Source organism: Mya arenaria, chromosome 13 (genome assembly GCF_026914265.1).
Source record: "Mya arenaria isolate MELC-2E11 chromosome 13, ASM2691426v1".
Taxonomy (NCBI): domain Eukaryota; kingdom Metazoa; phylum Mollusca; class Bivalvia; order Myida; family Myidae; genus Mya; species Mya arenaria.
The window spans coordinates 3,173,493-3,191,088 of record NC_069134.1 but is presented as its reverse complement, the minus strand read 5'-3'; the positions used below and the strand labels follow the sequence as shown (position 1 = coordinate 3,191,088).

Genomic DNA, 17,596 nt, shown 5'->3' with positions numbered 1-17,596 from the left:
TCGATTGAAGACTTAAAACAATGATAACTTTTCATTTTCTTTACCATTTTAAATGAAACATAGCGCAGCCTATGCCGCTTACGGAGCCCCACCTTCGGTCTTTTACCAAATTTCGATTGAGAGTTTAGTTTCTTATAACACTTCGACAAACCTTTTCACGATACGATTGTCTGACGGAGCACTGTCAAAACATTGTTTGGGAAACAGGTTTGTCGAAGTGTTTGATGAAACTAATCACCTTATCAAACTCCGGTTATAAAACAAGGGTGGGGCTCTTTAAGCTGCATAGACTTGCCTTTGTTTCATTTAAAATGGTGAAGTAAGCGAAAAGTTATCTTTGATTTAAGTCTTTATTTTAAGCAAAATATTGCCTTCCGACGTAGCATATATGACGTAATTTATCACGTGGTATACACACACTGATACTTATTGTAAATTAATTATTCAAATAATGTCGATAACATACATTTAAAAACAACACTGATTTAACAAAACATCGCAGAATGGCAATGCGCAAGTCAATATCGTATACATTTAGACGAGATAGAGACAAGACAAGTTTTAAACGATATACCTATAAACCATTAACTTACAGGAGTTAAACTATTTAAATAAAATTCTAGAGAAATACACAACAAGCAAAGACGCAACATTCTTTCACAAACAGCAAATATAGAATAAGTATAGAAGTTTTATTTTGTGATTAAAGTTGTGCCTTTAATTATGCGTACAAAACTGACACAACAATGTGTAATAATTCTTTAACAAAACAAAACAAATACATTTAAAAGCCATAATTGTTCACACGATTCTTTATTATTTGACAGCAAGACGACGAGATCAATTTGGCTTCATACATTTTCTAAAATTACCTACATTTCGTGTAGAATATCGATTCGACAAACTTAGATGGTTCTACTGGAACACAGACAACATGAGATAAATCTTCAAACAAGAATTTTATTTCGTGACACAGAATGACTGTACAAAGCCATTTATATTTTATCTAATGTTTTGCAACAATCATGCGAACCAAATTAACAAAAATAGTGTAATTTCTCTATTCAATAAAATAAAAAAAGATATTTTAAAAGCCGAAATAGTTCATAAGATTATTTTATATTTGCCCTCAATACCAATGGATTGATCGGATATAGTGCATGTCGATGGATCTGACAAATAAGATGGTCTTCTGATTGACGAAATCCTATATTATTCCCCTTGAAGCTCATTCAGTGTAAGAAAGAAAAAAAATCGTGAATTGCATAATTTATATAATCAGTATGCAATAGAAACTGCAGGTATAAGCTCAGCAGTCGTAACTATCTATCATTAATCAAACAATAGAAATATTCACAAACATAACAAATGTTATTTGCATAATTATGTAATGTAACAATTTGCAACAATTTGTATAACATCCTTTCACACAAAACTGTTTTCAAGCTAAGAGTATAAAGCATAAGTTTCTTTATTTGCATTCGACAGTTTTAAGGAAAATGACATTTGGCTTCCTTGTCCAGCCTCTAAAACTCGGGTCACTCTAAGGTCATGACCATATGCATCTGTAGGTCATGCGTTTCTCTTGCACACATGTCAAGGAATGTTTTCAGAAAAACTGCAAATTGCCTCTGGTAAGTTCGAACTTTTAACATGTTTCCAATGAGTGGTAATGAATACCATTTGCTTGGTTCAACTTTTTCAAACCCTGAATAATACTGGGCAAACCTATCCTCACAATCCACGTATACGTATGATTTCATTGACAATGTAACCAGCAGTTCTTTGAGCTCAATTTCAAGACGTTTTGCGATGATTTCAAGCGATTTTGTATTGAGTCCTAGCTGCGAACGATAAAATCTGCACTCCTCTAGCAACACCTCTATTTCTGCCGGATACTTGTTTGTGTCCGTGTTTGCATAGACTGCTGCAATTGCCGCGGGTTTAGTAACCGAGCTTATTCTACTTTTTAAAATAGCGAGCTTGTATTGAACAACTTCGTTTGTAATACCAGGCAGGGACATGATCATTGCCTCCCTTTTAAGAGCGGAGACCTTTTGGATCAGTATATCGACAATTGTACTAAATTCGAAGGCGTTTGTGTCATTGTTATCGATCAGATATATTTTTGCGTTCGATATCCTTTCATTCAGCAGATTTCTCATTACATCTCGTTTCACAATCTGTAGCAATTCTTGTTTATCTTTGGCGGTCTTAATTTTGCGGCGTGACCTATCGGCGGCGCGAAGATCATCGTCGATCTTCGTTCTTACAAAGAACAAGTTAAAATTTGGCTCCAACCTAAGAATTTCCTTTGCGAGCCAAATGTCATTTTCCTTAAATCGCGAAGACGACAGGAGCAAAACAAAGTCAAAGCGACTAAAACCTACTTCCTGCAAGTAATTCTCCCGTGTGAAGGTTGACGTTCCTACTCCAGGCAAATCCCAAACCTGAAGATTTGGATTGTCGGGTTGTGCGTAAGATGTCGGCTTCAAAGTCCTTTTGACCGCGCCAACATCAGCTGCCCCAGGGTCATCAGCCATTAAACCCCTGATAGAGTTGATAAATGACGACTTCCCTGCGCCAACTTCTCCTGTTACAGCAATATTTATTTGGACTTTTTTCCATCCATTTATTGTGTCTTCTAATTTTTCACGAAGAGCTGCGTATCCCGTTTCCTTCTGTAATTGTTTGTATTCCTCTGTTTCCTCATCCGATATCTGATATAATTCCATCACTGCTATTTAGACACATAATATGAAATAGTTTGTACAAAACTTATATGTTAAAGCTAATCATGGTAAGAGACGGAATACTGCTTTGATTATCTGTAAAAAAAACATTACATCCTTATTTTATCATTTTACGTATGCAGCTTTATATATATTAGTGAGAAAACAAGTAAGAAAAATGAGAGAGTGAAAAACGCACGTGCTTATATAGCACCGTTAAAAGTAAATTTATGCCATCTTGGTTTTTTGCTTTATTCGTTTCAAAGAAGGAAATACTTGATATTTTATGTAATGTGTGGAAAATGAATGTTTTGTGTGGAAATTACTGTTGATCTCGGCATTGTAATTATATCGTAAGGAAAAATCGTTTTATACGGTGATGGGTAACATCCATGTTTACAAAATGAAAGTCATAAGTCAGCGAGCTAGCAACATTTGAATGATATGTCAATGATACGATTTTTTTTTAATTCTATTGATTGTAATGAGCCTAAATCCGGACTGGTGTATTCGGACAGAAGAAACGCCATATTTGAGTTAGAAATTGCAATATACTCATGATATAAGTTTGGGTAATAAACATGAACTGTATTACTGTTAGTGAGAAACGTTACATTCGTCAATTTCATAATGAATCGTTTCCTAACGATTAGGCTTAATTGCATGCCTTAACTCCCGAAACGACGTATAGATAAACCTAAAAATGTACGAAATGGTATGTAATATTTCCAGTACATTTTCAGTAAACAACTTTAAATAAATATATACCGAAGTGAATGGAAAGGATTAACAATAAATACGAGAAGCGAATGATTGTTTGCTGTTCGCCATTATAGGATAATCATCCACGACACCTTTGTTCTAGTACTAACTTACCATATCAAGATCATCAAGAAAATCACTTCCCAACTCATAATCCTCGTATTTTTGTGTTACTGAAACATGAAAAAACGATCTTTAAGACAAATTATGGATACATTATTAATGAAAATCCTGCTCAACGCTGGTCTACAATTTTGGCGACACCGGTTCGCATCCGGTCTTCGACACATTTTATTTTTTTACATTTTGGTATTTATTTTTTTACAATTATGATATCAAAGACATTTTTACTAAATAATTGTCCTGAGATTCGTTACAGAAAAATACTTTTTTTAGTGCCAATCTGATGTACAGTCCCTTTAAAGCCATTATAATCGTAATATATTTCGAGTAAATGAAGTGAAAAACCGGCCATAAGGTTTAATTATACAATGGAAAAGACAGGTAGAGAGGTACACCAAAATATTATTATAAGTCAGGATAAAATGAGCAAACGTTAGAATCTTTTATCGTTATGTATGTGTTTTATTGTGTGGGCATTAATGCCAGAAGTTACCAAAGCCTCCTGTAACTGTATTTTCACTTGGTACCTTCTGCCATTGACAGAATATTAAAAACATGAATACACAATTATGGTGTAAACATTGTAACTTTCAAATTCATTTGATGCGTTCCGTTGAAATTTAGTTTAATCAATAATTTAAAAGCAGCTAAAAATATATTTTTTGATCATTCCATTTTGCAGTGTAGTAAAAAAAATCTTTTAGAATTACTTTTATTGCCAATCGTTGTTACTTTTCTTTGCAAATGCAATCTTTACATTTGAAACAACAACGACTCTGTCAATGAAACGAGAGGATGTTTTATTACAGACTTTTTTTAAATTAACAAAAGTTAACAGTTATTATTGAAATCTCCTTTTCCAACATTTTTCTTGAAGCTGAACAATGTTCAAACGTTTGGTTTTGTTTGGTTTTGTTTGGAGACCATTACAAATGACAAAAACAATTGCCCGAACATAACTTATTAAATATTGTATTATCTTTTAGGTATAAATTCAACCTGCCTCACTTTGTAAAATGAACTTCTGGGTAAATTCATATAGCAAACAATCGATTAACAATCTCGTTTTCTTCGCCTTTGGAGTCATCAGAATACGAACGACGATAGTTTAATTTCTTTTATTAGTAGTATAAGGTTGTTGTGATGACAGTGAAATAATCCCAACAAACAGATTCCTACGGACTTAAAACTGTTCATCATATTATATACGTTTTTCATTTCACTCGTTATCTTAGCTTTTTCTTTGATCATCTCTTTATTGATACACGTGTTTCTGGAGTTTTTTCCAGTGCTTCTCACCTTGTTCTTACCTTGTTGACACACTTATTAAACATACCATTGATATATGTGAAAATTCTTAACATTGGCTCAGGCAAGAGAACACGCACAATTTTGATAATATGACATCAGATTATTGCTACCATGCTGTATGCTATGATCGTATTATTGTTATACATTCCATTTTCATGCATGTTTGTAATATTATTTTGTATGCGATAATAAGCTGTATATGCTTACATCGAAAATAAACCTTATGTTATGTTATGTTATGTTATGTTATGTATATGATAATGCTTTGTTTGAAATATATAACAGTAGAACAGTTGAAAAGGGCGGGGTAGCCATTTTATTGTTATGTTTTTCATATGTGTCATACGATGACAAATACCATACATTGATTCACTTCATTTGCGTAGAAAGTAGTTGTATACTTGTGTTAGGAGGTGTTACATTTTTGATATCAGTTGTCTTAATGTTTCTAGACACTTACCAGCGTGTGTAAGATTGCATGTTCTACCAATTGTATTTCAAAATAGTGGATGTTCCTTGGCAAACGAATGTCTCAATTGGCAAATAGCTAAAACTTGTGATTTGTTTAGTATGAAAACCTCATCAAAACGGAAAATGAGTTATTGCATTTGGCTTTCTGTAATGTAGATACTAATGATATAGGGAATTCTGAAGTTCAGGCCCACTACCGTCCGAGTACGTGATGCTATAGCCTCTCTCCCGAGCGGTAGAGCGGCAGGCGCACACAACATTCAAGTATGAACATTTCATACACGCTAAAGATTCAATATCACCTATTATTGGTAACGTGTTAACATGGATGTTTCGGACTGGATACATTCCTTACTCGCTTAAGAGGGTTCTTATTATAACGTTGCATAAAGGTGGCAGGAAACCCAAGCATAACCCAAACAATAATCGAGCGATTACATTTTCATCCGCTATATTTAATCTATTTGAGCATATTCTTTTACGGCGATCTAAGGATTGTATAATGAAACATATTAACAAGCAGCAAGGATGATTGCAAGAAGGTCTTGGATGTACCATGACTTCCTTCATTCTTCGGGAAAGTGTTAATTTTGCACGCGAACATGGCTCATTGCTGATAATATTGCTCATCCCGATTTTTATGGTGATGTTTTAAAGAAAATTCGTAAAATCATAATGTTTCCAGCAGGTAGTTGGGCAGATAGACTTAATGAATTACTTGGATTTTATTTAAACCGTGGATATAAAGGCAATATTTTGAAGAGCACTTGCCTTCTTGTTTTTGAAGATGAATACCTGAAACTAAATATTGGGTTGAATATAGCATCCTTTCATAACTAAACTTTCAGTGCTTTGATTTTTATGAAGAATTTGCTAATTCATGTTATCTTTAAAACCTTTTTTGGCAGACACGTGTTGACTGACTCCGAGTGTTTTGGCTGTGACTTATTTTTCTTCAAATATTTTACGTTTTCAAATCATTTGGAAGGAGAGAATAGCATATACTAGTCGCTTTTATTTTTATTAATGTTTTTCTGTATCTGTTCCCAGTTTTAGTACAATGATGCTTTTTATTATGAAACTCTATGATCACATAGTTTTAAACCTTTTATTATATAAGGCAGACTGTGTGTGATGTTTTTAGTTTCAAACGATGACTGCATCGTATCTTTGAAAAGTATTTGCATTAGGTGCTCTGAATTGTTTCCCTCCGTCTGCAGATAGAGTTGGGATCTCTAATTATTGAAGTACTTGGGGTTTACCTTTTCGTTTTGTATTATTATTTGTTTTATTGATAAGTTTCCTCAAGTTAATGCATACTTTGATAAGATTTACCTTTTGCGTTTTATCTTTATTAAGAATTGTTGGGATAAGAGTGAGGTTTGTGCACATAAACTGGTTTAAACCCCCAGTAAATTTACATTTTACTGACCGTTCCAAGGCGGTACCTAGCAATTCTTGATAAACATACCAATTATTTATTTATATATATATAGTATTTATGCACTGTGCTGTTTGTAGAGTTTTGTGCTGTTCTATGTTTCTTGTTTGTGATTTTGTGTTCTATATATTTGGCGTTTGCCCATTGCCACTAAACCGGGTTTATGTTTAAACTTTTTGCTACTGAGCATGTTTCTGTAGCTTTTTGCATATATATGGGTCTGAGGTCTGTGTAGCGTTTATGGACTGCAGAAAGGCCTTCGACAATGTGTGGCACTCATGAATAATATACAAACTGAAAAAGGAGTATGCTCTAGACCCAACTTCGTTACTATTTTATTTAGCGAAGTACACCGATATGACCAGCTGCGTACGTTACCACGGAATGCATCAGAGTGGTTCTCAGTATGACAGGGAACCAGTAGGGGGGCAAGTCGTCGCCGATTATATATCTCCTATATATATCAATGAGCTAATAAGCTTTCTAGAAACTAGTGGACAAGGATTGTGTATGATTGACATGAAACTTGGAACACCCACCGTGGCAGATGACATGGTACTCATTTTCTTTTCCGTTAATGGTCTTAATAAAATGCTTGAATTTTGCGAAATTATTCAAGTTGGAGATATACAATAAATACAAATGTTATTGTATATAACGAAAACCCGAATGTGCGCTGCGCACGAACCATCAAACTTGGAAGTAAAATCATCAATGAGACAAAAAACTTAACACATCTGGGAATTAAATGTGACGCATTTCTCAATAGTTCTGACACCATTAATGACGCTTGTGTTAAAATGCGTGATACGTTTAAAAGCATTTGCAATAGTGGTGCTCACCCAGGCATATTAAATCCATTGACGTCAAAAACAATATATACTTCTGTTGTTATCCCGGTGTTTGTATGGCTGCGAGGTGTGGTCAAATAGTTCACCCTCGGAGTTGGAAAGAGCGCACAGGTTTTGTGTGAAGTATATGCAGTCTCTACCTAGAAGCAGCAGTACAGACTGTTCACTTTGTGCAATAGGAATTGTTCCCACTGAAAATTCATTGATGTGAGGAAGCTGTAATTTTATGGTCAATTGTGTCGGTTACCTAACAAATATCTTGCTAAACAAGTGCATTAAAGCCCCAGCATTTCAATGTTAATTTAAGAAAGTCAAACCTATTGCCGGCCTTTTGTCCACAGTGTTTTAAAGGAGATAACTGGGTCAACCCTCTGGGAAGTTTCCAGAAGGCAATCACAAATATATCCCTTGTAACGCATGTGCATGTACTTGATGTGTTCCTTACTGTCCAATTACTTTATACACCGTTGTTAAAAATGCGATTCATTGACTGAAAGACATATTGAGCATATATTGTGTTTTTGCTCAACCATATAACACACAAGGATTAAAATATGGGACTATATATATTGTCAAAATATAACACTAGAACATTTATTGGATTGCGGATGGAAAGCCCGGCCAATTGATGCGTATAATTGTTAACACTTGCAGCAAATTTACCAAGTGATGTATATCTTGCAAAAATTATTTGCACCATGTGCAAGTAAAATATTGTTAAGTCGAAATAAGAAAGCCTTAAGCAGCGTTTATCAACACTACAGCTTGCATACCTAGTTACTTCGTTTTCGGGCTAGGTTTGCACTAATGTGTATATAACATTTCATTTAGTGGTGCTATTCATAATAATTTAGATGAAAAACATGTTTAATGATTGATTTATAACTTATGTGTGATGCAAATGTGGATTCTAGAGTTTCGCTTTCGGTCAGGCCTTCGCTTGATAATTCGGATCTAAACTATTTTCTGTGTGTAACTGCATGTTTGTGTATATATGTGTGTATATAAGTATCAATGTGATTTTCTCTGCACTTCAGTTATTGGAGGAAAATAAATATCTATCTAGTATTTTCCATAAAATGCAATACAGTTTTATCTGAATACATTAGATTTTAAACGATTGTTTTCCATAATAAATATGTCTTATGGTGTTAGAGAACAACTCGGTTACATCTAAGTCTGCAGATAATATTGACTTTAAACTTTGACTATAAGATAAAAGACAATGTCTACGTATTAAACTATCAATACGCACAAACAAAAACACTGAACACAATGACGTTAGCCCAATTTCTCCGTCGGTTCATAGATAGCTATACAAACTGGTAGATGTATTCCCTATGTCGAAAACAAAGGCACAGGTAAGCGGTCGGACAGTTTGTCAAAATCATCTCATTGTTTAAGTTACATGTTCAGACATGATTTCTTGATATCCTCAGTCACATAAAGTGATTGACCCGTTTCTCTCAATATAAATATAGTGGCAAACCTTAAAGAGAAAAGCAAATGTGGTAAAAGAAATAAGGACAGTCTCATTGAATTGCTTGAGGTCATCGATCAGCAGGGCTGGGAGATTAAAATTAAAAACAGTGATGGAAATGGTACGGCAGGGTTTTCTGTCAGTGTAACATAGAATTACATAAAGGTTGAACGGGGAGGGTGCGGGAGGGGTTTGCCCTCCTGCCAAGCAAAACCATGGTGGAGTGCGAGATTGTGATTGAAAGATGAATGGGCGGTTGCGGGCCTATGTTGTTTCTATTGGCCACAGATTGTGTGAAATATTGTAACTAAATAGTCTGTCCAGGGTGGTGGATAGACGACCCATGCCGTCACCCTGGACAGACTATTTAGTTACAATATTTACTGGCTTGCTCAGACTCAATCTAATGGTAAAGATTGTTATTATAAGCCATTGTGTCGAAATTCCTGTGAGTTGATTAGGTAAAAATGTCTAAATGAGATTACTCAGACACCATTTCCGACTGGAAGAATTTAAATGTTATTCAAACTATGTCAGTGTGTGTATACCACGTGATAAATTACGTCATATATGCTACGTCGAAAGGCAATATTTTGCTTAAAATGAAGATTTAAATCAAAGATAACTTTCCTTTTACTTAACCATTTTAAATGAAACAACGGGCAGTCTATGCCGCTTAAAGAGCCCCACCTTTGTTTTATAACCGGAGTTTGATAAGGTGATAAGTTTCATCAAACACTTCGACAAATCTGTTTCAAAAATAATGATTTGACATTGCTCCGTCAGACGGCCGTATTGTGAAAAGGTTTGTCGAAGTGTTATAAGAAACTAAACTCTCAATCAAAATTTGGTAAAAGACCGAAGGTGGGGCTCCGTAAGCGGCATAGACTGCGCTATTTTTCATTTAAAATGGTAAAGAAAATTGAAAGTTATCATTGTTTAAAGTCTTCATTTGAAGCAAAATATTGCCTTCCGACGTAGCATTTATGACGCAATTTATCACGTGTTATACACACACTGTATGTAATCTCCTTAAAATCCGATTATTTCAAATGAGATCTACATTCATACCAATAAGATATGATGATTTTAAATGAGATCTAAATTCACACCTATGCTTAAATCTAAATCAAATTGTCCTATAGTAACACAACTTTTTACGAACAAATATATAACTAAGCATTAGTATCACTGTATGACATGTATCTTTGCCCCAATTTGTGGAAAAAGTACATAACAGGTAAACACACTAGTTTCATTTTGGTCTAAATTATGTAACTTCCTTCATTAATAATTAATGACCTTCTAGACTATACAATGAAGTTATGTTAACATTATCAATTTAAACTATTTCTTGTTTTGTAAAATCAGGTTAAACTCACACCCCACTCCCTCACTGCAAATGCCAAAGCGAACTTTTTTAAGACAAAAATACAAAGGATACATCAGATTACATAATTTGAATAACATTTACATTCTTTCAGTCGGCAAGGGTGTCTGGGTAATCTCATTTAGACTTTTTAACTTAATTAAAAAAACCGGAATTTCGACACAATTGCTATTTATTAAAGAAAATACCATGAGATTGAGTCTGAACAAGCAAGTACAGTTTGACTCACCATTTTGGTGAAAAGTTGCTTAACGGTGATGTTAGTTGAACATAGAGCTGAACCTAATTTGTTAAAAGGCAGGTCTAAGAAGAGACAAGCCGGTCTAAATATAGAGGTGCACCGTCAAACGAATACAGAACAAGCACCAACAGATGTTTCTGACATCAGTGCCGAAGACTGTGTCATTGCAGAAAAACAACAATTTAATTATGAAAATAATTGTGAAACCAAATTGCATGAAGTCCGCAGAAAGAGGCATAATTACTGCCAAATTTAAGTTATCGACATGAATGTGCAATGAAAAATGCCTACACGATTAAGTTTAGAATATTCGTGTTTTTTTTCTGCATGCTAATGCTCTCACTTTGTAATCTACTGACAAAGTAAACATTTCGAGGTAGCTCGAGTTGTACATACACTGAACACAAATTCGCAATGGTATGATAAATCCCGTTTAAATATGATTCTCCTTCCTGAATTCAGAAAACATCTGTTTTCAAGTAAAATTCCATGCAATGGAATGTATGTTGTCTAAACTGATATGTGTAGCTTGGTTTAAACAATTTAAAAGGATAAACATATGGGTTGTAAATCATAATTAGTTTCGAAAGCAATACCGTTACCTGACTTCAAATAACATGAGTTGGGTTTCACCTTATCCAATGACTCAAACATTTGAACAACTACCTATTAGACATTATGTTCAGCGTTCTATTTATAATTTTATTTTATGGTATTTTAATAAATGGTCATAATCATTTTCTTGTATTTTTCCCTACATACATTACAAGTTCAAACTGCTTGCGGTCGCCTTTATAACCTTATACGTGTACAGAATATGAAATAACATCTACACCCGACGAACCGACTGTCAATCCACAAAGAATCGGACTTCTGGGCGGAAGTCAATTCTATAAAGTCCTGTTCGTTCGATTTCACAAGAAGGAGTGAACGTCTTCGGAATTGCTTAACCTTTTTTATGCTCGAACTCCCACCCCCCTTGGTGACATTGAACGGTGCCATGACGTTTATTTCCCACCTTTGCAAACTTGAGCACTGGGGCACAAGGTCACATCCTTGAGTATAAGGCAAACATTTTGACCACTTGATTATAAGTCTTTATTATCAACGAACTATTGCTGTACCCGTAACTCTCAGACTAGAAGTATTTACTGTGACACAACACCAACGTCAAGTACGTGGAAATCATACGAATTTAAAAACGACTTACAGACATTCAAATTTCACTCAGAGAAAATCCACCGTAGTTGAAAGATCATACTACATATCGTCAAACCACAATACCTACGAAATTACAGTAGAGTTTGTATGATCCTTTCTTTAACATAATACAGTGTAATTCAGTGGAACTAGGGTTTCCAGTAACTTCCGGTAAATGAGCTTGCCAGACGTATCTAACAAAAGTGACAACTAAGTCGTACTTTCTATAGTAATCGTTAACAGGCTCTATAGTATCGAACACCTACTGATTCACGAGCAGGTTCTTTCTTGCGCCAGGCATGCGCTTATTACCTACATATTTTCTAATCGCTATATATCTAAGGATGATATAAACACCTTGCGACTTCCAAGAATGTCAAACATCTGTAGGAAACAAACACTCAAATGTTGTTACTTGCAATGTTCGTTTGAAAGTAGTATACGCCATGACTTTAACGATGTTGAAGGGTTAAGTTTAAACTACATGTACAAAAGGTTTGTGACAGTTTTCACATTGCAATAGTGTTTCTAATATATTCAATGATTTTCCCTCACGTATGATAGCAACAAACAGGGCAAGCATTTAAACGTCTGATAACGTTGTTCAAGCTTGTCACTGTAGTTTTCGTTGTATGATCTACATATAGTTCAACCATCAAAACGCCTTTAAGTTCGCCAATTAGTGTTGTAGTTCGTCATTCTTTACAATGATTGAAAATTATAATGATTAAGTTAATTGTTCATTTTTATTTCATGAAATTATTTCAGTGTTTTCACTATTGTTTTCCAACAAAATTACGATGCATGAGCACCACAACCTAATCCTTGGTACCACAACGTTAAAAAATCGAGCCTACCTTACCAAGTATAGCAAGTAAAATTTTATAATTCGTAACGAGGCAACCTTTTGTCAAACCAGAGGTTATCGCTCCTGTGATTGCCTGTCGTGTTATTGGACGGCAAGATGGCAACTTTTCTGAAATGAGTCTTAATGCATGAACCAAAACAAAATAAAACATTCTCTTATACAGAAGAGATTATATATAGCTTTTCCTTTGCGCTCGTTGTGCATAATGTCAATACCTCTGGTAATGGGTGCAGAAAATATCACATATAAACTTGATCTTATTAAAGGTTTAGAAATTCACAAACCTGCATCAATACGTGAAGCTTCTGCCCCGCTCGGCTCTGTAAAGGGAAAAATAACGCATAAGAATAAATATGTATGTGCATCAATATAGAGGTCTTGATTTAATATTAATACACATGTTACTATATATATTAACATTTTAACGTTGTCAGAATAGTCATTATCGGCGCGGCGGGACCATAATCATCAAAATTGATAATAGCCCCGGGGCTATTATCAGTCACGTGACCGATAATGACCCTGCGATTGTCCGCACGTGCAACGTGACGCAATTTCACGTTGTTGAAGATGGCTGACGGAGTAGACATGGGTGAACGTACGCTCGAAAATTTAGCAAACAGGCTACTTCAACTGGATTCTGCCATCGAAAAAAATGAACATTTCACTGAGGCACAAGCCCGGCAATTCATTGAAGCAAAGAAAAACAAGGCTACGGTAACAAAAACAAGGAGTGACATGAAAAAGGTGAACGATTGGCTGAATGATGACGGCGAGACCCGCCAGATCAAAGACATTCCACCAAAGGAGCTAGATATTCTTCTATCCAGATTCCTGCTCAGTGTCAAGAAGACCAAGCTTTCAGCAGAGGCGAATGGCCCCGCTGCAACCAACTTCGAGCCATCTACCCTGCGTGGCATCTTGTCAAGTGTAAAGAAACACCTGTCCGAGAATGGTAGGCGTATTTCTGTTTGTTATTATTATCTAAAACAAATAAAGTTAATATATAAACACCTTAATAGTTATATATTTTATAGTTGCCTATAATTTTATGCACAGACTTTGATTATTTTAATCAAAATCAACTCGTTTTGCAGAGTACGAAGGCGATGTCATGGGCGGAAAAGAGTTCAAACTCACACGGGACACGCTAAAAGCGAAATGCGTGGACTTGAAAGAAAAGGGACTTGGCAACAAAAAACAGAGAGCCGATCCCTTCACTTCCTCAGAGATTCAACAACTCTACGAAAAGGAACTTCTTGGAGCCGGTAAGTTTGGCAGTTAATTGATTGTTTACATATCACTAAGCAACAAAGACAAGGGAGACAACTAAAGCATAAAGAGAACGATATAAGCCGGTCCCCGGTATTCAAAAAAGCCTACCTTTATAATATGTATTGCGTGGTAATAATGAATAATGGGTAATTATTATTGTATGACGAAATTCATGGATTTTATGTCTGTTATTTTATATTTCTTTAACCTAATATATATTTTATAAACATTCATTACTATATTAAGGTAGAAAAAAGAAATCTATATGCATTTAGAGTGAGTTTACAGTGCAGTACATTGTTAAACAGTAGAGAACATTATACAACATAATAATCAAGCACATTTTAACTGTGTAATTGTTTCAAATGGTATAAATTTCGAATTAATTACAGCCTCTCCAATTTCCCTCACAAATACCATTTGGCTTAACAACACCATGCACCTTGGATTGCGAGGAAGACAGGAGCACTTGACCATGTTGTGGGGGGACTTGGAATTAAGCCAGACCTCCGATGGTGTGAGTTACTTGGCCTTCACGGAGAGGGCGACAAAAACAAGAAACGGAGTTGCTGGTGACCACAGGCAATATGTACCTAAGCTCTTTGAACAGCCAGGTAACCAAGTAAAAATAGCATTGTTATAAAAAGGTTATATTTTCTATTGTTAACAGATGATGTTCATTTATTGCAGTTATTAGCAAAACTTTTTAAACTAAAATCCATTTAAAATAAGAATTCAAATGTTGGTTTTGTAAAAAAGAAATAAATATGTGATTGAGTACTCTAAATGTGTTTTAAAATTATTTGCAGGAGACCCAAACTGCCCTGTAAGGTTGTATCAGCTTTACAAGGAAAAGAGACCACCTTAGATGTCCGCCCCAGAAACAAGGTTTTATGTAGCACTGAATCCAAATTTTGGAAAGCGAACAGAATCCAATGATTTCTGGTTCATCAACCAAAACCTGGGAAAAAATAAATTGGGACAACTGGCCAAAACCATGAGTGAGCAGGCTGGATTTCAGGCTAGGCATGTTAATCACTCTGCAAGAAGAACATGCATTACAAATTTGCTGGATGCCGGTTGTTTCCCCACTGAGGTGGCACAGCTGACCGGTCACAAAAATCTGATGTCTCTAAATCATTACCATACAAACAATATAGAAAAACAGCAAAACATGTCCAATATTCTTCACATGTGTAAGAGAAAAGAACCAGTGACAAATCCAGAACCAGAACCAGTTACTAGCATGGAGGAATTTGATGATGATGACAATCAGGAACTTGTAGCAGCATCCCAGGAAATTGAGCAAGCGCTATCCTCCATCCAAACATATGAAGAGATTCCTGTATGAAAACCAACACATGATGAAGCTAAACAAGTTTTAGACCTTCCCATTAAACAAAGCCCAGCTGGAACACTGACCCTGCAAAAATTTATGAAGGACACTCAGTCACTGTTTAATGGCTGCACCTTTAATGGGCCTATCAGCATTAATTTGAGAAATTAGGAGCCATACAGTATGCATGCATAACTGGTACTGCTTCCTTAAGTTGTATGCACTGGAATGAGTGAACAAAGTTATTCTGCATACATGTTTTATTCCATTCATCCACTGTTATTATATTGTTTTTATTTCACATGTTTTTGGGTTGAAAAATGTACTTTTATCTTCACTTCCTGTGAAATAAATGTGTGCTACATGTATTTTATTTCAATTTGCTTTTCCAGTATCGGCATATCGACAGACTACTGAATACTTTAGTCAAAACATGTGTATTAAACAGTTCAATATATGGCCGCGCGGGGCCAATGAGTGATAATAGCCCCGGCATATCGATAATGGCCCTCGGGCTAAAGCCCTCGGGCCATTATCAACATGCCGAGGCTATTATCACTCATTGGCCCCGCGCGGCCATATATTAATCTCTAATTAAACACTTATTACGTTCTGATTTGAGACCAATACACAGTATGTGCTATCTACGTTTTCAAATACTACCTTTCTTTACCCTTCTTCGCCAATCAAATCTGCGCTACTATATCTATATTTCTTCTTCGTCTTAAACCAAGGGACCAGTATTTGATTACTTTTTTTTTGGAATAACAAATATTACAGACACCAATAGCATTATCCGATAAGCAGCATTACAATATGAAGTCCGATTAAATTGATTCAAATAAAAAACAATCCGTTATTTTTTGTAGGCAAATAAAAGTATGATAATACCAACATTAACCTTTTTCAACTTAATTACTAATACAAAAATTGAAGAGAAGGGTATCTTGTTGTTTTCAGTTTTGATATAGGGATTGCAATATTATTTTTTCACTGTTCCCCGAAAACCTCGTATGCCGTTAATGGTATGCTGGAGACGACAAAACAAGTAGTGTTCGAAAATAATGTCTTTCAAAAATCTTTTGAAAGAATCCAACAGTTTTTAAGTATTCTGATCCTTCCTGATGATGGCAACTTAAAAGGAATGTATATGGGTAAATATTTAAGCTGCTGTGCGGTGACGGCCATCAATAATGATATTATTAACAATGTAGCAGCCATATGTTTTACCAAACTCTAAACGATAGTCGGAATGTTTGTCTATCAGGTCAACTTCCATTAAAGAGGATGTTGGGCCAAAAAATAGATCAAATGATTGAAAACCATGTTAACACTCTCTTTAAAGTCAAATTATTTTCCTGCTTATTAAGTTTGTTATTACTATAAAGCTAAACATTGTCCTATTAGTTGTCGACCAGACGCTTCATTTATTATTTTTAGATTTTGCTCATAAAATAAGATGTTGTTATTCAGATGATTACACTTTTACAATATGTAAGTGAAAAAACTACAGAAACAAGCTTAAAAGTTTAAACATAAACCCCGTTTAATGGCACAGGGAAAACGCCACCGTTCTCAGCCTCTGTAAAACTGGAAATAATGACAGCATTAAATGTAAGTGCGGGGCGACTTTTTACAGCTTCCACACGGCACTCACAAAACTTATTTACATGTCGTTCCTTCTTCCCCCTTACCATAAAAGGCATGGACACATACCAAATTAGGAATGGATTATAAGCGTCACTGCGGCACTTTAATTTTTGGATTAGCTTTCATGCCGGATAGTCATTTATAATGGCGGACAAAGATATCAGTTTTGACTTGTAAGATATAAAGTCATACCTTCATCGGATTCACTATCATCTTGAATGTTCAGCGACGAAATTGCTTCAATTTCTTCTTCGCCTGATTCATCTGTAACAAAGGAACATAATTGTGTTGTTATTCGTAGCTGTATATTATTTATATGTTAAGAGTTCAACTTTGGTCATTTATAGAAAATATAGCGGGGCAATGTGACCCTCCCTTAACTTTTAGGGTGTTTTCATTTATTTACATGTCGCTCCTTCTTCCCCCTAACCATAAAAGGCATGGATACATACCAAATTAGGTATG

At 35.2% G+C, this 17,596-nt stretch overlaps 1 protein-coding gene across 3 annotated transcripts in view; it reads right to left on the bottom strand.

The window, feature by feature from the left end:
• Nucleotides 1-363: 363 nt before the first annotated feature.
• The window catches only part of LOC128214940 (T-cell-specific guanine nucleotide triphosphate-binding protein 2-like), a 41,730-nt gene continuing 24,497 nt past the window's right edge, over nucleotides 364-17,596 (bottom strand). The window contains exons 3-7 of one of the 3 annotated variants that reach the window (XM_052921659.1): nucleotides 17,324-17,395; nucleotides 13,155-13,190; nucleotides 7,724-7,882; nucleotides 3,609-3,667; nucleotides 364-2,720 (exon numbers count right to left, since the gene is read on the bottom strand). In XM_052921659.1, the coding sequence (XP_052777619.1) occupies nucleotides 1,539-2,720; nucleotides 3,609-3,667; nucleotides 7,724-7,882; nucleotides 13,155-13,190; nucleotides 17,324-17,395 (1,508 nt within the window). In that variant the 3' untranslated portion in view covers nucleotides 364-1,538. The remainder of the gene's footprint in view (nucleotides 2,721-3,608; nucleotides 3,668-7,723; nucleotides 7,883-13,154; nucleotides 13,191-17,323; nucleotides 17,396-17,596) is intronic. The other 2 variants (XM_052921660.1, XM_052921661.1) reach the window with 2 other exon arrangements.